Here is a 20,159-nt window from a genome sequence, read left to right as displayed (position 1 = left end):
CATCTTCCCTCTCCCTGCTACTCGTCGCGTCCTGTCATGTTCACAGTATGAAGCGGCAGTGAGGGTCTCGTCCAAGCTGTGGATCAGGCTGACACATTTCTCCCAGAGGACCCACCCCTCTACAAACACATAGCTGGAATAACTTTGCCAGCCAGCCACCGCAGCCGCTGGCCTGCTAATCAAGACCATACTACATAAAGAGACAGAGAGAGAAGACTAGCTTAGCTCAGCACAGGAAACACACACAGCTTGAAAAGAGACAGTGGATAAAGTTTAACTCGCTCCACATGTGCGCCTTCCACCCACACACTTTCATATCTGTTCAAGGAGAATCACATGCCACAGCAGGGCTGTACGCTTAGCTTTTTCACTAGGAGCACAAGTGCTCCTAAATGAAAAAATTTAGGAGCACAGAAAAAAATTTAGGAGCACTACTAAATTTCATAAATAACACAATTTTATTATTTTACACTCAAATCACGTACACAGTAACACATGTGCACTAATACATATAAACACAGGGCCATCATAAGGCCTACTGTAACCCTCAATTAAACACAGAGAACACCCCTGTCCCACATCTTTTTGTAGTCAAGTCGCCTGGCACGCTTGGCTGAGTTCATCCAGCGGTCCACTGCAGGACTTGGATCATAGTCCTCAAGTCTGTTGTCCAACAAGGAGAGTGACTGGCTTCCCACCCTCTACCAGACGCACATAGACAATCTCACACTCTGTGTTTGATATGTCAGTGTCACCATCAATGAGAACTGCAAGGTGCTTTGCTGTTCTCAGCTTAGCAGCTAGGTTCTCTTTCAAGAGATCGGCAACTTGTCCAACCATTTCCGCACACCTGTATGAATGAGAACACTGTTGTAAAACACTTATGGTTTGTAATTTTAAGTTTTATTGGATACAAACAGTGTTGCAGAACAACTGCTTATCTCCCTGCAACTGAGGCCAAGAAATAAATACATAGCCTGGCATAAGCTACATACTGTTACATAACATGACTGACATCACATGCAGTTACATTACTTATCATAATGGTACTATACACATGCCAGAATGACAACATTGCTTTGTTTTAGTAAAAAGCTATGATTTTAAATATTATTATTATTACTACTATATTAATATTATTGGAAAATATTACCTGACATGGTTGTCATAGGTTGGGTTGATATCAACGCCGTTCTTCTTGTGCAGCGTGATAAGTGGCCCAAACTTGACAAACGGCTCTTCCTCCTTGGCGATGAAGTAGGCGATGTTCATTTTGATTTTAAGCTGCCTCCTCATCTCCACCTCGGACAACATCACCTGCCTGTCCAGAGCTGCGGTCACTGTCAAGGCTGGTTTGTTTTGTCTCAGCATGTAACTGTCTCTGCAGGCGATGTGCCGCTTGGAGTAGTTATGTTTGGTTACACTATCTTTTTTAAAATGGGGGTTTCCAGAAACAAATGCCGAATTTCCTGCCTGCTTTTGGCCTTTACAGTATTTACAAAACATGAGGTTGTCCTCAAATTCCAACCAGGAGAAGAGCTTGATCCAGTCGGCTTTAAATTTGTAAACCTTGCTAGCACTACCGGTGCTAGCTAGGCTAACTGTTGGCATCTCCTCCGGCTCGACGGAGTCAACATCGTCAGTCCCAGATTCCACTTCTCCCACATTTCTCTCACCGATGTCCGCTCTGTCAGCGGTTTCGCTTTGCTTTTTTAGGAAATATGAGTCAATTTTCTTCATTGTACACGGTCAGTTAATTTTCCTTCAACGTTCCAGTGTCCGGGCTACGACTTTCACACCGATATCGCTCCGCTCAACTCGCGCCGCATCGTCGGACTCCGCAGTGGCGAGGAGAAACTAGTCCTCCTCTCGTACACACGTACACACACACACACACACACACACACACAGATCAATCTCTCCTAATTTTAACTTCCGCGGGCGGTGAATCGCCCGTGCTGGCCGGGCGGCGCGGATGTTTTCATTCATAAACTCGCCGCAGGGCGACGTCACCGCATCTCATCACATGAGTTCTGTGTTTTGCAGGTGTGAAAAAGAAGTTGTAGGACAGTGCTTGTCCATTTTTTATACAGAGATGCGCGAGAATTGTGGGCTACTCTACTTTGATACACATAGTATGGATTTAGTTTAGGAGCAAAATGCGAATGAAAGGGTTGAAATCCGTAGTCGCACCGGTGCTCCCTTTTTATTTTTTCTACTCGCACAAACTATTTTTAGGCGCATATGCGAGTGAAATGCTCGCACTGTACAACCCTGCACAGCCCGGCAACACAGTGACCCAAATTAGCGGCACTGCATCCCCTATTGCTCTAAGGCCGGATCTGGGTCACACGGAGTCACGCTTGCCGGATGAAGCACCTCAAGCATCGCCAGCCGTCGCCATCCATCCGCGTACGACCACAGCAGTCCATACATTGATGGATGACTTGCAAATCCATTGTGAAGTGAGAGATTTGGTTGTGTGCTCTGCCGGGAGTTGTAAAATAAATGCTCGCAGCACGCCGCTGCAGTCGAGGCTTTCCAGGAATTCTCTTATGTGACACGGTAACAGCTTTAAGAGGGTTTCGGCGGTCGTCAAAGCAGTTGTGGTCACTCTACATAATCTGTCAATCTCTTTCACTTCAAGTCTCATTTCTTCATCCATCCTCCTTCCTTGGTGAATCAGCTTACAGAGAAGCATCGTGTTCTAGTGTGCCAGTTAAGCCTCATATGTGGCTGAACTATATCCCCTCTTTAGTGACAGACTGATGATAGATCAGAATAGAGACTGCTGGACTGAGCCTTAAACTGTCTGCATCTGCTCTACTGACCAGTCCTCAAAAGCAAAATCCCAGTTATTTTCATCTCGAATTTCTGTCAGTGGCACCAACTACCTCCGTGAAGACGGTTAATTTTGGCTTGTGTTTGCATACTGTTTGGGTTTACAGCCAGGGAAAAGGAATAATGTTTTTCTCCACCAAAGAGCAAGTTGTCTGCATTTCGAGTAAGATTTCATTTGCATTTAAGATGCTAATGTAGCCTTTTGAGTGAACAGAAATGGCCTGAGTGTGCCGGTGCTTTGTTTAGTCCCAGTTATTCATTAGGGTTTAATAATTGCTGCCTCGCGCTTCACACAAACACAGCCAGGAGAAATGGCTTCACTTCGTTCCCTCTTTGGAAAGGTCAGGGCATTCAGAAAGACACCTCTGTAACACACAAATTCACGGTTCATGCTTCACTTCTCCCAGAAGATGTTCTTTCTCAGGAGCAATCGAGTGAAAACCCACTGTTTGTGTGTGAGTTTAAAGCAGTTGCTGAAATTCAAATGAGGCATGCAGGTTGAGACTTTAAATATTCCCTGAGACGGACCGAAGAGAGAGAAGCAGAGACCTTCTGAGGATACGTCTCTCTCTCTCTGTCTCTCTCTCTGCTCGGGCGTTGCGGGTGGAGGTCGCGAGCACCACTCTGGTGGCAGGTTCTTGTCGTTGAGTGTTAACCTTTCCCCCTTGTGAAATCGCATGAGTTTTAACAAGCTAGAACAGATCATACAAGCCATCCTTCTGCACATCAAGGGAGGGGTCAGCCGACCTGCAGAGGAAAGTGGATTGCAGTGCTGTGACGGAGACCGGCTTAGTACCGAATCCCATTATCAAACGGCGTTTGTCAAATAATAGGTCAAGGCCCACTTGTACCAAAGACATATTAGGCTGTGGTTTAATTCCAGCACTTTGTGCAACAGATTTGCCCTGTGCAAAGTAATTTGGTAGAGAACAAAAGGTTGCTTGTAATAAGTCCTTTTAGACATTGGACTGGAGGGAAAAGCATGATCTTAGTTGCTTTGCTGAAAAGAAAATGCAGATATTGACTGATGGCAGTGCACTAATATAGATTTTACTTTGCTTCAAATTGGTTCCACGGTTAATATTGGCATTGATTATTTTTCTCAAACTTTGTAGTGATAGTAATATGCTGTCTTTGTTTTCATCCATAGACGCCACTTCAGTATTACTGCCATGATGCTTGATCCCTTTGCTCTATTCTGTTTTTCACCTATCTTTACCAGCATGCCATACATCCCAGCATCAAATTTACTGTGAAGTCCAGAGACCTAGCCTGCATAAATATCCAAACAACATATGCTAATGGCGGTCAAATAATGCCCCTGCCACATTTTCAATCTGCCTTGAAAGTGGCAGTGAGTGGCTGAAATAAGCAGGGGATTGGGGAGTTATGAGTGGCAGTTGGTCCCTGGAGGACCGTGGAACATGGCAGGTCATTTGCATGGCCAGTGTTGGTGTGATATATTTGTACACAACGGTGAGGTGCCCAGCTGTGAATGCCGAGGAGTGGGCTGAGAGGCAAAGGGAGAGAGGTACTGGGCTGCAATAAAAGAAGAGTGGCGACTTAATCAGACTGCGGCAAATAACACTTCAAAGTGTTTAAAGCCACAGGCAGTAGAGTATTTCTTATCTTCCTAGGATTTTAATATTCTGACCTGAGACTAAGAATGCCAGTTTTGTTTATCTTGTCTTGTGTCAGGCTTATCTTTGTGAATTCTGTTGTCAGAAAGTTGGCAAGTGTATAAGGAGAAGTTCGCGTGGACAGTTTCAGGTCTGTGGCGTTGAGTTATCCTACAATTTTCTCCTCAGACTGTTCATATCCAGCTCAGTGTTGTGTTAAGCAAGATTCTGATATATTTAGATTCAGTCCCTTTTTTCTCCTGTCTTCTTCCCCCTCCTTCCCTCTTTGTCTCTGGCATTCCTCTCACTCATCACTCTTCCTCTCATCTTCCCCCTCGCTCCCACCAGTCCCTCCTTATCTCTCTTCCTCTGTGCTCACATTTCTCTCTTTCCAACACATCTCCCTCTGTTTTTCTTTCCCTCCATGCCTGTTCTTATCCTCCTCCTCCTCCTGAAAGCACTACCTCGTCTTGGGTATTGTTGCTGTAACGGCCCAGACAAACTCTTTGGACACAGTTTGGGCTTTTTATGTTTCAACCACCTTGCTGTCATGTGCTGTTTAGACACGGTCTTGACTAAAGTAAACTCGGAGGGACACAAAGTCCGTTGGACAGCCAAGGAACATGCGCACACGCCCAGTTTACACTAGCGGCAGCTTTATTAATTGTGCTGTCTGCCAAGTTGACAGTCTCTGTAATATGACCTTATGAACGTGTGCTTGAGGTTGCTGTGTGTTTTGTTTTCCGTTGAACCTCCCTGCTCCCTGTGTGTCTGCCCTGTGAGTGACTCACAATGGCTGATGTTACTCGTCCTTCTGGACTGACCAGTAGGCCCAGCCCTTCCTTTTGGGATGACTCCAAGAACAGTTCGGCGTCTCTCATACTGCTCTGATCGTGAGCTCTGAATTTCCACTTAAGCTGTAATGCTAAAAGTCTTAGCCTGGATTATTAATGTTTTGATTTACCGTGTGTATCACTCTTAAGCACTGAGAACTCACCTTTTCATTATATGTTATATGATTAGCAGATAAATGCTCTTAAGAGCTGCAGGCTGTGTTTTGTGGTAAGCTATGGAGGAGCAGCCTCTCTGAAGCCTGATTATTTGGACCTAATAGAAGTAGCAATAGAAAAAGATTCATGTGAGAGACATTTCTCTATCACAGCAGACATTTCCAAAATTATCCTAAGCCCCTAAAGTGATAAATCGTCAACCGTTGAAGCACTTGATTAAAACTCTAAAAAAAGAAAAGTGGAATCCTTGTCAAGGTGTGGAGTGTTGTTTTCCAGTACCTCGGAGTTGAAGAGGTGTTGGCTGTAGTTATGCGACAGACTCTCAGTGGCCCGCTAGCTGAGGAACAAAAGTTTCCCTTTCCGCTAAATGTCCACCGACACACTGCTCTCCTCTTATCTCCCTCCACCCGTCCCCGTTCCAGCTCGCCGACTATCTGAAAAGCTATCGCTGACTTCCCTCGTCTCTCTTCTCCGTGTCGCCGTCATTTCTTTCATATTTACGTCACCACACCTTTTCACCTGCGTTTTCTCTCTTATGTCTCCTCATCTCAATCTGGTTATCACACCCTTTATCACTCAACCTTTTTCTTCTCTCAGTTATATACGTTTTCACAAAGTCTTTCTTGTTTTTCTTGAGTATTTTGGTTGTGGTTTGGTGTCGTAACTTCAAAAGCATCACTACTGTTTGCATATTAGTTAAGTCTTAGTCACACACACACCCAACATGTACGTACACAAGCCCCCATCTCGTCTCTCTTTCGCCGGCTCTATAATGAAGCAGTGATGCATGCAGTGCTGCGTGTTGCGCTTCACCAGGAATACAGTATGTGCTGACGATCGGGGATAAGACAGGAAGTTGTCTGAGCCCCCATTCAAACACACACACACCACACACACTCTGTCTGCCGGCTTGGATAAAATGGGTCCCCTGCGCTAAAATCGGTCGGGATAGATGCTCTCCCTTTGTTCCAGCTTTGCTACGGCCCGGCGCAAAATAATTGGCATTGGCCTCAAATGACTCAAACGTTAATGCCGCCAAAACATAATGAACGTTCTTGTCCCACTGAGTTCCTGGACGTGCCGCTGTCTTTGTTTAGTGTTCATGCTGTCACGGATCTTCCTGTGTATTGTGATGAGTTTAGGCTTGTGAGTCAGTGTGTGTCTGGCGGCAACAGAGTAATATGAATGCCTTTACCCACTTAGTATCCACAGCAACCTGTTGTCACCACAGTGATAATCATATTGCTTTTTTTTTTTTTTTTTTTTTACCTTTGTAGTGTTTAGGAATTGAGCCCTCATTCCACAAAGCTGAGACATTTGCACTAACTGTGCTGTCTGTTACCCATCTGAGGACATTAATCGGCCAAACGCCATGTGACACAGGCCACACGCCTGTCTTAAAGCATTTAGAGTGGGGATAAAGCCATGCGGTCATAGCCAGTGATATGGTTACCAATACTACTCAACAGCGTATATCCGGAAACAGTATTGCATTAATGGACAGAGATGGATAAGGACGCTGTCTGAGTCAATAGTGAACCAGCCCAGATGCGGCGTGTCTGTTTGTGTGTGTGTGTCAGCGTGTACATGAGCAATACTGCTTGTGTGCTGTCGTTACAACAAGGCAGGACATCCATTTGAATAAACTTGTGCGGGATGACGTAATGATTCAGGCCGAGGAGAAAAGGAGAGCAGATGGTCAGTCTGTCTGTTTCAATAAAAATGTTAACCGCAGACCGTAGTGCATGTGACGAGGCTCCAGAAAAATTCACAGCTAACAAGATAGGAGATAGACAAAGTGTTGGACTTGTCACAAGTCTTTGAAGTACTTGGGTCATAGGTCGTTTTCTTCACGAGGTAGTCTCAATACACAAGTTCAAGGCAGGGTTCTGGTTTTGATAACTCTATCTAGAGATGCGTAGTTTGTCACATTCCTCCCGTCATTGTAACACCAGTGATGCCACAGGACTGTTTTGGCCAAGTGGATATGGACTGAATTTCACAATGAGAGGACGTCAAGACACAGTGTGATCACCAGTACTGCGGACCTTTTGTTGTTTTAGATTCTTTTTTAGTGTTGCGAACAAGTGTCCGTTTGAAATACTTTCTCCTGTAGCTGGTAAATCATTCATTTAATGCCGACTATGACGGCCGTCCACTTATGCTTAAGTTGAAAACATAAAATTCAAAAATGTGAGGCTACCTTTATGGCATCGTTAAAACAAAAGGAGGACGGTGATTTCTTTTTTTTTTTTTTTAATGCCTTTCTCCTTGAAGTGACTCCTCTTCCACCCAATACCACAATCGCCAGCACTGTTCTCATTCGATCGTCAGAGAGAAGATTGTGTGTTTAGTTTTTTTTTTTAATATCAAAAATCAACACTGTCTAGCAGTTTCCCAGCAATCCCTTTGCGGCACGCTGTGAGTCAAAAGTCAATCAAGCTCATACATAAATGAAAGGTGTAGGGCGGAGAAAAAAGAAGGAGGGAGTTGAGGACAGTGGAGTTTGGTAATAAGCTGTTTGGAGCAGAGCAGGCTGCATTCCATTATAGTGAACTCAGCAGGGAGAATATAAGCAGCGCTATGGAGGAATGCGCTGGCTTTGTTTTAACAGAAAGAGCTGAGCCTTCCTTGGTGGATACCATATACAGTCGTCATGCTAGTGCAGTTTTATCACGAGGATACAACATAAAGAAGCTAAATGTTTAGTTGATAATCACCATTTATGTCTTCAGTTGACCGTAGTTGAGGCCCACTTCTCTCAGTCCACTGACTGAACAGGCCCTCACATGGGTTTCATTACACCCACACCTGCACAGCCAGCTTGGGATGAAGTAGAAAATTTATGTTCTGTTTACTTGTTTTTGATTAGGTAAAGGGTCAACAGTCCCTGAGCCTTAAGCTTGTTACATACTCTGCAAGAACCAAGAAATTTATTTGTTATCTCGAAGTTTGTTCAGGCAGACCAGGTCATTTTTACTTCACAAGAAACTCAAATGCAGAACTCCTGGGAAGTCCTCATCAACTGGACGACGAGAGGCACTTTTCTCATTATTTTCGGATGTTGGCCAGTCATTTTGACCACCTGGTCTGTCGGATCACGGCGTTCCATTCAGCATGCACCCACACACAGTATGCCGATCTCTCCCCAGGAGAGATTAGTAGTCACACTGCGAATATTAGCATCTGGGAGCTCACAGAGCAGTGTGGCAGCTAGCTACAAAATGGGATGGACAACTGTGTGTTCAATTGTCTCTGCCAGCTGATCCAGAATGGTAATTTTTCCGTTTTTCTGGCTTAACAACACCCACTTTCAATTTCTGACCAATCACAGAATGCTCAGATGATGTATTGGGAACAAGCTGTGAGAAAACCCAAATGAGGGCTGCAAGAACAAAATGACGTCATTCTCTTCTCGCAGCGCTGGGAGAGAGAACCGATTTCTCTGTTCATGCAGAGTATGTAACAGCCCTTACGCCCAGGCCTTGATATGCAGCTTCTCTGGTTGAGGTCATCTTAAAGTCTCAGTTGTAGAAATCTTTGTCACTTATATAAGCAGAAAGTCGCTGACAAAATTGTGCCCAGTGCCTTTGAGAAACTCCGACCTTGGGTGTTGTTATGGTACATAAACCACTACAGAGAAAAGTCAGTAGACTTTGTTTTCTGTCAAAATGCATTCTGGTATTTTTATAAAGCGTCATAGGGCAGGACAGTTGGTTTCCAATCATGAGTGCTGTAATGCATCATTCACTGTAATGAAATGTTGACTACGTTGGTGAGCAGCATGCCTTAAACCTGAGACAGTGGGATTTTTGCTGAACAATAGTCATTAAAATGTAGTCTTACCGGACCAATTCAAGAGCCGGTGACCAACCTGCTTAGGGAATTAAAATGAGTAAGGGTGTGTTTTGTGTACTCTGAATTCAGCTTAACAGGAGGAATGTGTTTTTCATAGTTTCAGTCAACGTGGATTTGTCTTAAATTGAGGACATAGAATTTTTTATTGTTTGAAAAAGTAATGGGTACAACTTGCTAATTAGAGTTCATTTTATTCTAAAATATAACAGTAAACCCTCCATCTATACTTAAATGGAGTGAAGTAAGCTACCTGCTGTTGCATGTCATCACATTTTCTGATCGTTTATCTTTGCTGTCGACCTCTGAAATCCATGCAAACAGAAACAGCATTAACGTAATGCTTAAACAATAGAACGAGCTCAGTGTGGTTTTCCTTTACTGCGCTGCTGGTGAAATGCCACACTATAGCTGCACCGTTACTGTCTTATCTTGTCACTCTGTGTACTTTGGGGCGATTAGCTGAAGTTATGTATTTGTCTGAGCTGAACGAATACGGGCCAAACTGAGGAGTTAAAACGTAGGTAACGCTTCTTCGCTTCAGCTGCAACATGATCTGTTCAGTTTCACTCACCATTGTTTGAAGTACACAAAGCAGGGCAACACAGCCGCACAGAAACCCATAGTTGCAGAGTGTGGCAGATACACCAGGCTGTGGTGCAGGCCTACATATAAATATAAAACAGCCTTTATTAAGCACACTCTGGCCTTGACCTACATATCGCCTACCTCTCCCACCTTCACACACACACACACACACACACACACACACACACAGACACAGGATTTGTCATGGAAAGAAAGACCCAGTCGCACAAACACAGTCGAGAGATTAAGAGTAAACCCCTAATCTGACGATGCCTGCATCAGTGTTTTTGTGTCCATGTGCTCCTTTCTAAAGAGTGGGCAGATTTGATGTGATTCCTGGTTCTGCAGCGTTTTATTCTCTCTTAGCAGCTGGAATGAAGGCCTTTGTTTGTTGAGGAGGTCCCCCCTTGAGAGAAGAAACGAGGAGGAGGAGGAAGAAAATGTGCTTCCATGCTCTTGTTTTCAAATGTCGTTTTGGAGCGGTTTGTATTTTATTTTGGTTTCTGTACCGTAAGGAATCTATAAGATGGAGAACATAGAGCTTAGAGCAGAGGAGATGCACAAAGTGATGTGAGCTTTTTGGCAAAGCTAAGAGATGGATTCTGGGTGATTGGACGGAGTATATTGGAGTAGATCTAAAGGAGGAGACAAATACAGTCTGTCTGCTCTTCATGTGTTATTATAATGACACAGGCTGCATGCCTGGGAGACAGCCTGGGGCTCTCAGCGCTCTGTTCACCAGCCAAATCTGACTCGATGTTCATAAACCGTTCAGAGCGCTGAGATAGTGGAGTTAACCATCCAGCCATTTCAGACTGCTCAGTAGATGTTCAGACGCTCTAAACAACTATTGTGTTGGCTTTATACGTAGGTGGGGCACAACACCTGCCCCACTCAAAAATCTGCTATGTATTTATTTGATTTGTATCCAGATTTGTCCGCTGCACATTCCCTGTACAGCCTGGAAGCCAACTGCCCCGCCCACTGTTTTTTTTGTGGGGGGGGGGGGTGGAAAGTTGGTCTGGAACCATAATGAAATCCAACGGCTGCAAGACTCATGTTCTGAAAAGACTTGAGTCTGGCCACATCATGCCATTCCCTGCGCATTCCATTGTGAAGTTGAATCAGATGATCGGAGAGGTAGCTGCCACTTTTCTGTTAATCTGATGTCAGTTTAGAGTGTTGTTCTCATGTTTCAATGAGCAGCCTGCTCCTTTTTCCTTTGAGAGACACAACAGCAGTTTTATTAAGTTGGACCTCGCAACAGTTTCAACAACTGTGAACAAATACAAAAACACTTACACAGGAAAACAATGCATTGGTGTTTGATTTTCTTTCTAGTGTGATGCCGCTGCCAATCACGGCAACTCTGGAAATGACTTAAAATTGTGTGCCGTGGCCTTTTCTGTAACAGTCTTGGCTTGTCGAAATAGAGCTGTAAGGAATATAAACATCACCCACGTGTAAGTGCCACAAGCCAGAAATGTTATGTATTCTACATCTGAAAAGGGATGTAATGGACAAATGCAGGAAGGTCGGTGTGCAGTGTGACCTCGGAGCACACGTGCATCGATGCATAACATGCATAGAATATGGCTGACTATTACATGCACACACACATACAGCCACATACTTGTGTTACACTGTCTGGGGAAACCTATGTTGCCATAAAATGTCATTTAATCGAGAAAACACAAGGGTGTGTGTTTGTGTGTGTGTGTGTGTGTATTGTTTTAGGGAATGAGGAAAGGAAGGATTTGTGTGATGTATCGCCCACAGTCTGTCTCTTGTCTCGGAGTGGCAGCTGTCTCACACACACACTATAGACACACTCATCTGTTATCCACACGGCACGCTGGGTGTCAGGGAAGCAGTTGTCCTTGCGCTTACTGCCGCTCCAGACCTTGAACGTTCAACTCGATAGCCTGGCAGTTTCTACCTTCGTCCTTGTGATGGCTTGAGGCCTGGGAAATAAATGGAGGAGGAAAACGATGATATGAGACGTTGGAGACGCTGTGACAGATTAACGAACGGGCTAACAAAGACGCTGCGGTGTTTGTGTTTGTTTTATGGCCCTATTGCCCGTGATACTTGCTCAATTTGTTTTAGTTTTTTTTTTACAGTCTTCAATTTCCATTATTTCAGCTTGTAAAGCGGCTGCTGTAAATAATTTATTCTTGGCTAATGTACTTGAGTAAGATTAATCAAAAGCCAAGCAAGGACGGTGGCTTAGCGTTGTGTTTGTGCTCTGAAGTCTTTCCTCAACTCCACCTCACGGCGAGCATAACCACTATAGGTCTAGATCAGGTTGCATCAGTCCAGGCGGGTCTGATTGTTGGACCATCAACCCAGCAAGGTGTTTTAAAGACACAGGGCTCAATTTGTTCCAGTGCTTGACTTCCTAATAGACACACACATACAAACACTACTTCTGTACTTTGAAACGAGGCATTTGTTTTGGCAGGCCACCTGCCTCAGAGAGAAAGAGACAGAGAGAGAGAGAGAGAAAGGACACAGACGCTTGTCCTCCTGAAACTGATTTACGTTGGCACTAAAACAGAACTTGTACGGACTTTTTATGCGGCCCAAGCCTTGCCAGTCAGCCTGTTCCCCCAGCCAAGGCAGGAAGGAAATGATACAGGTTACCACAATGTACAATGCTCCTTTATTGTCCGACCTCCTAAAATTGGTCTTGCCACCTCTGAAATCTATTCCTGGCTTGCTGAATGACTTGAGCAGCATTTAAGGACAGTTGTTTTTGGCATTTAAGAAGTGCTAGCTCATTTTTAAGATAAACTTTCCGACCACTAAACACATTTTTTACCATGAACATTAGATTGCGGAATAACTGTTACTGATTTTATTAACCTCTAGGGCACTCTAGGAAACCTACCCATATTCCATTATTTATTAATACATAGTCTGCTGTTATCCAGCTGAACAGGGAGTTTTTTTATAAACAAATTTCCATGTACAGTGACAGATGGACTTGGATTTTTTTTGATAATATTCCAGTAATCCTCAGTAGAGAAGTGATTGATTTGTTGTCGTGAGATTTGAGTTTGTGGTGTGTTAAGAGGACTGTTTAAGCTCCAGTGTGGTTTAGATTGGTGGTCTGACTCCATCTTACCTCAGCCCTCGAGACGGCCTCTGATTGGACATATGTCAGACCAGGCTGCAAATGCCTAGCCTGAACCATGCCTACCTGCATGTACAGACCTAAGTGTGTATTTGCGCAGAGCACAGAAGTGATGTCAAGAGCAGCCCACATTCTCCGCCCTTTAATAACTTCAGTCAGACTTTGTGCGTGTTTGCCTCGTGATTGTGTTGTCTGTCCAGGGATTGCCACTCAATTCCCCCGCCAGTCCGTCCATCACTGTGTCGGGGGATGGTAATCCATTCTTCCCTTATGCAGATAGGGGCGGTGAGATTAGGCAGACCCTGGGAGAGGATTAAGGTTTTAGGGCTTGGCTCCCCCTCTATCTTTACTCCTCTCTAACCACCCTACCTTCTCTACCGCCACCCCTCCACCCACTTCCTGCCACCTCCCTGTGCTGCTCAATCCGTCTGCCACCCCTCACCCATCTCCCTTTCCTCCCCTGGGCAAATATCCAATCTCTGGAGTGTGTTAGCTGGCGAGTGAAGTGGTGGAGGAGGGAGATTAAGATAGAGTCCCATTTAGTTTTTGAACATTTGCACGTAACGTATTGAATAACTTCACGTCATTTATTCTTTTTAAGGTGCAGGCCTTTATTTGATAGTAACCGAGGAGACACACAGGAAATGTGGGGGAGAGAAAGTCTGGCATTATTTCCAGCAAAGTGTGGGCTGCTCATGAGTTTGACCACGGATGGTGCAGATATAGATACCAGAGGAAGAGGCAGTGGAAATGTGTGTGTTGAAGTGTGCCCAGTGTGTGTCTTCTAAACCCTATTACTTTTAGTCACCTTCATGATTATGTAATGGCAGGGCTGCAATAATTGACTTTGTGCATGCATGAAAGTGTGTATCTTCAGAATTTGCATACAGAGGCTGTCTCTCATTCATTTCCACACATTTTCTCCTTCACTATAATCTCCTTCCCTTCTTAAATCCTCACTTTCCCCCTCTCTCCTCTTCCTCTTGGCCCAGATGTGACCCACATGTTTTGATGCAAGGCAGAGGGCAGAAAATTTGTCTGAACGCCGCTCTTCTTCCTTTCTCATCATCATCCCTCTCTCGCCACCTTCTCCTCCTCTTTCTCCCCTCCAGTGTCGAGCGCTGTAATTGATATGCCACTGGCAATAAATCAGCGCAGCTTTATGCTCTGAGCAGTGACCATTATCTGAACGGACAGGTTTAGCTGCTTTGGAAAAGTGGGTGAGAGAGGGAGTTATCCGGCTCAGCTCACAAGAGTCAGCAAGAGCTCACCGCTCCGCCAGCCACGAAACACACCTCCACCTTATCTAAATGTCTTAAAACAAAACACAAAAAATGAAGCAAAGCTTTTTGGTCTCCGTTCTATGTCCCATCTCCCTCTAACCCTTCATTCCATTTCCCTGTGACCATGGGGACGTAGTACAGTCCTGTCAATTGATAGGATGGGGTGATATCAAATCCAATCAGCGTGGCCCCTTACAGCCCGCCGTTTCTAATGCTTTTCCATGATGTGATAACAGCCTTTGCTCCCCCGATATGGCGACGGCCCATTCCCAAAGCCACAGACACGCTTCAGCCCAAAATGATTGACACGTTTTTCCTTGATGGTGCCAGATATGGCTCGCAGCCTTCCTCCAGCGCTCTTCCCAGCATTTCACTTTAGCTCTGGAGGAAATTGAAATTGAAGAGGGTTTGGAGGGATAAGGGTGAAGGGAGAAAATGGAGAAATTTGAGAAAAAACAGGGACGTGTGCAAGAGGCCCAGTGAGTAACTATATCTTCAACAGTTGGGCACGTCCGCCATGACAGGAAATGGAAATAGGGGGTTGAGGATGCGGGAGATGGGGGCTTATTTGTGATACATTACAGTCTATTATTATTCAGTCAGTATATTATTCTTTTAGCCATCCTGTTTTCTCACTTCCTAAGTCTTACATTTATTATCTTTTCACTGACCTGTGTGTTTTGAGATGTGATTGTCTTGTTTGCCAGATAGTTAACAAGCAGCCACAGACCCCCAGATGCAATTTGTTGTACGATTCACACTCTCTTATATCAAGCTGTGGATGGCTTAAATGAAGAGGAATTACTGTGGGGACGTTTTTTTTCCAGGTTCTGTCTCATTCTTTATCGGGCGCTTTCATTTGCTCGTGCGCTCACTCTGCCTCATTGTGTCTTTGCCTCCCTTGGAAATGACAAAGGAAAATGAGGCAGCCGGCCTCCCTACGCGCTGCCACACTTTAAATTGACATCTGCTCTCATGGCGCAGCGAGACTGTACCATTGAGCAAGAAATTAGTTTTTTTATAGGCGGGCTCGTCACTTTATTGCAGCTGCTTATGTCGAAGAGGCCGCGATCCGCGTCGAGTCGTTTTAATCTTGCAGAGTGGAGAGTGGGGGTGTATCTGATGACTGCAGCTCAGGCCCTTCTCTCTGCTGTTTCCTTGCTGAGGTGCTGTGGTGATCCGCCGGGCTCCCCTGGCGTTTGATTCAAACGAAGGTAGAGCCCTGATTAAAATGCAGCAGAAGTGCAGCCTTTTGTTTGACTCCTGCTGGTCCTTACTCACCCTTCTGCTCTTCACTCTCTCTCTCCGTCTTTCCTTCCAAGCGGTGTCCGTTTCTCTCTGTCCCTTACTTCCTCTCACCTTTTCATCCTCTTCTTTCTCCTCTTATTTTTCCTCCTTCCTATATATTGGTCTTCTCCTGACCTTTCATTTGTAGAAAATTGGAAGACCCCACCTGTCCCTGAACCTGGCGAGCTTTGTGGCAGTTGAGCTATGGTTTGCTATTCCATGAACATCACCGCTACTATTTCTCTTCTCCCATTCTCTGCTCTCTCACACTGTTTTCAGCCGCACTCACTAAAATTGATTGAGCAATTCAGTGACTAGTCTTACTGCGGTGTTTAATTCTTTCCGTACTTGTGAAGGTGATTTTTTTTCTTTCTTTCTAAGGGTCTACCTTTTCTTTCTCTTTCACATGTCTGCCTTTCCCAAGGATGTCTGCAGAGAACAATAAAGAAACAAACCCACATTCATCCCTCTGAGCACGGCAAACAAAAAGAGAACAGAAAGTGGAAAATGAGATAAAGAGAAACCCAAAGAGAAAAACCCCATTCCTCTTCACCTCTACTCTGTCTGTCCTCTTTTTGATTTCCATCTATTTCATGTTTTCCCTCCGTCCTCCTGTCTCTCTCTTCCTACCCTCTTCGTTTCTCTGTAGTGTCTCTCATCTTTTCCGATTTGCCATGCTCATAAAACACCCTTCGCGCAGACACTTTGATAGTCAAGGTGAAATTGAAGCGTGGGGTCCCTGGGAGAGTTGCGTCCTGTTTTGCATAATCAGCATTTACAGGAGAACTAATGTCCTGGCATTGCAGGAACATGATTGGCCTGTCAAGCAGCAGCATGCGTCCTCATCATCACTGTATTGTTGTTGTAGGACGCTGGAAAAGACCATACACTCTCCCTTTAGACTCATCCTCCTCTGCTCCTCCTGTAAAATTTCCATCCCCATATACGATCCCTCTGCTGTCCTTTTACATACTCCCTTGGTCATAGTTGTGTGCTGTGTGACATGTCGTTGTGTATTCATGAAAAGCTAGCGGAAACCTAAGCAAAATACACATTTGCTTTGGTATCAGCTCTTCGTTTGTTAGGACTGACTGTTTTGGGGTGACAATAACAGCAGGTCCATAGAGTTACACCAGAATGCTGAAGCGCTGATGGCAGTCAGGTTCAGAATAAACCACAGCATTCAGATTGCCATGACAAGACCGGTAGACTTTTTCTGGTGGAGCATGCACCACGATCTGCACTAAGCAAGGCAGTGATTTAAAAACCTTGAGGCCAGCTCTTATGATGCATTGCAGTTGTCTGTCTGAAAATGACGTTGTTAGTTGACTGCAGGAGACAGGCAGGTCTTGAGTGTGATGGCTGTGATAGCTGTTTGAAGGAAAGGAGAAAGGATTGGCTCTGGACAAATTTGTGTATAATAGGGACTATTCACAAACCACCGGTGAACAGGAGGGGAAGCTATGATCATTGCCCTCTGTGCTGCTACAAGAACTCGTTGCCTGTTTACAGTTGTCAGAACTGCAGATGTAATTACCATAAAGGTTACTGGATAGTGTGTCGAGGCTGTTCAATCCATGACAGGAAAGCCTTCAAGCAGACCTTGCTATAAATTGCTCGGTGTCAATGTAACGATGCCCACTGGCACCTGTTCAAGAACACAGCTTCTCCAAAGCAACCATGGTAACGTTGAAAGTTATGAAATATTAAAGAGTTCAGTGTTGTGAGTCTATAACTCATTCACAGGCTCGCATTATGTTTCAAAGAGCCTTTAATAATCGGCCCATTCCTCCCCTGCATCTTCACTCGCGGAGCCTTTAATAAGTGGCCCATGCCTCCCTTGCATCTTCACTCATAATTAAATGCTGAGGCACATTTGCCTTCCAGACTTGATTTGATGTCATTTATCATTTATCACTAGGGCAAATGCTTGCGTTTTTTCTAATTTTGGCTGCGCAATTTGTGAGCCTTTTAGGCCTCTCTGCCTTTTTGATGCATAATCAATGAGAAATGTTCCTTGAACACTCATCATGTTTTTTCTTTCTGCCTTCCAGGGCTCCCACCTCGTGCCTCTGTGGATGATGTTCGTGATGACTGCTCACAGCGCTGAGGACAGGACAGCAGATCAATAGGAGTTTTGTTTCCCTTTCCCTGATGCTTCTCTCTCCCTCAAACTGTCCTCCCTTATTCTTTTGAGAGTAAAAGAGAAAAGAAAGAAAATCCTGACTTGGAACTTGGTACCAGTACTTGTACTCCTCCTCCTCCTCTCTTTCTCCTTCCCCATTCCCCTTAGCCTTGCCTCTGGACAGCACAGATATGTGTCCCCTAGCTCGGTCAGCTGCTTCCCCTGGCCAAGGGAACTTGCTTCTCCTCTTGGGGCTTTTACTCATCATGACCTCATCCTTCTCTGGAGGCCAACCCCCACAATTCAAACGCTTCTCCTCTTCAGAGTGTTCACTCACACATCTGGCCATCCACAACAAAACTGGAGAAGTCTATGTGGGAGCTGTCAACTGGATATTCAAGCTGTCTAGCAACCTGACCAAACTACGCAGCCACATGACCGGCCCAGTGGTGGACAATGAGAAGTGCTACCCTCCGCCCAGTGTCCAGTCCTGCCCTCATGACCTGGCCCAGACCCCCAACGTGAACAAGCTTCTTCTCATAGACTACGCTCAGAACCGCCTCATTGCCTGTGGCAGCACGTCGCAAGGCATCTGCCAGTTCCTGCGCCTGGATGACCTCTTTAAGCTTGGTGAGCCCCACCACCGCAAGGAGCACTACCTCTCCAGTGTGGCGGAGTCGGGTACCATGTCAGGAGTCATCATAAGCTCCTCCCAAAGTCCCACCAGCAAGCTATTCATCGGAACCCCCATTGATGGCAAGTCCGAGTACTTCCCCACTTTGTCCAGCCGCAAACTGATGGAGAATGAAGAAAATGCTGACATGTTCAGCTTTGTCTATCAGGATGAGTTTGTCTCTTCTCAGCTGAAGATCCCTTCGGACACACTGTCCAAGTTCCCTGCTTTCGACATCTATTATGTTTACAGCTTCAGCAGTGAGCAGTTTGTCTATTATCTAACAATGCAGCTGGACACCCAACTGACTTCACCCGACGCCAGCGGAGAGCAGTTCTTCACCTCAAAAATTGTCCGACTCTGCGTGGATGACCCAAAGTTTTACTCCTACGTTGAGTTCCCCATTGGCTGCACTAAAGATGGAGTAGAGTACCGTCTGGTGCAGGACGCCTTCTTGGCCCGACCAGGGCGGCAGCTGGCCAACTCTCTGGGGATCTCTGAGAATGAAGACATCCTCTTCACAGTATTCTCTCAGGGTCAGAAGAATCGTGCCAAACCACCCAAAGAGTCAGCATTGTGCCTGTTCACTCTGAGGAGGATAAAGGAGAAGATCAAAGAAAGGATTCAGTCCTGCTACAGGGGAGATGGTAAACTCTCCTTACCTTGGCTGCTCAACAAGGAGCTTGCCTGCATCAACTCGGTAAGCTCAGTTTCTTCTTGTCTTCCTCTTAGACTTTCTTTACTTTTATCTCCAATATAAATGACTTTTCAAGGCACACACATTATGGTTTTGTGGTAAGTAAGGTAATAGTATTCATTTAAGCATAAGTAGAAACTTTGACAACAATAAGTTTGTGTCTCAGAAGCTGCTCCAGTTTCTCATCTGTTAAGTTTTACTATGGCCTTACTTCTCAGAGGAAGCGTCCTACCAATGCAACATTCACTGACAAACAGGAGGGCTACAGGCCAACAGTGATTAACAATATAAAGCATGAAAAGGTTTCATTTCTGGCTGCAGATGTCTTCCTTTCGCTTTTTCCACACGTTTTCTCTTTCCCCACCACCTCTTGGTGCTTTGATTTAGTCAGACAAGGGACATCATTAGCCCAGTCCCCTGGATTTGTGAAATGTCACTCAGGAGGAGCACTTGCGCACCCACACACACATACACATACACAGACATGTACACACAGCATGGTTCGTTGCACAGCGGTGTGGGATCCTGAGGGAGAGTGTGAGTTAGACTTGGTTTTTGCTAACTGATCCACAGAGCATGACCCTGCATGCATTACAGAAGACACGGTTCACACAGACACGCATACATGCACTCACACTGGAGACCTTAAGGCACTGCAGAACAGTACACAGTCCAGATTTCTCCATTATGAATACACACCGATCAGGTATAACATTATGACCTGTGACAGGAGAAGTAAGTGGCATTGACCATCTTGTGATAATCCAATGTTCTGCTGGGAAACATTTGGACCTGGCATTCATGTGGATGTTACTTAGACATGTAGCACCCACCTAGACCAGACCAGGCACCCCCACCCCATAGCAATGACACTCCTTGATGGCAACGGCAGTCCCCAGCAGGATGCAGCCTGACACAGCCACACACAAAAATGGTTTAGGAACAACGCAAAAAAACATCAAATCACACCACAGGACACCCTAGGAAGGCCCATGTCCATTCTCTGATGAGTCACAAGTGTTTTGTTAGGAAGGTGGTCATG

The 20,159-nt window shown here is 45.2% G+C and overlaps 1 protein-coding gene across 4 annotated transcripts in view; it reads left to right on the top strand.

Moving 5' to 3' along the window:
- plxna1b (plexin A1b) overlaps positions 1 to 20,159 on the top strand; it is a 185,459-nt gene that overhangs the window by 16,639 nt on the left and 148,661 nt on the right. For all 4 annotated transcript variants that reach the window (XM_084542773.1, XM_084542771.1, XM_084542772.1 and 1 more), the window contains exon 2: positions 17,677 to 19,120. In XM_084542773.1, coding sequence (XP_084398899.1) covers positions 17,939 to 19,120 — 1,182 coding nt within the window. In that variant the 5' untranslated portion in view covers positions 17,677 to 17,938. The remainder of the gene's footprint in view (positions 1 to 17,676; positions 19,121 to 20,159) is intronic.

Source organism: Chelon labrosus (assembly GCF_963514085.1).
Source record: "Chelon labrosus genome assembly, chromosome: 4".
NCBI lineage: Eukaryota > Metazoa > Chordata > Actinopteri > Mugiliformes > Mugilidae > Chelon > Chelon labrosus.
The sequence above is the reverse complement of the archived record's forward strand: the minus strand, read 5'-3'. Positions and strand labels throughout refer to the sequence as shown.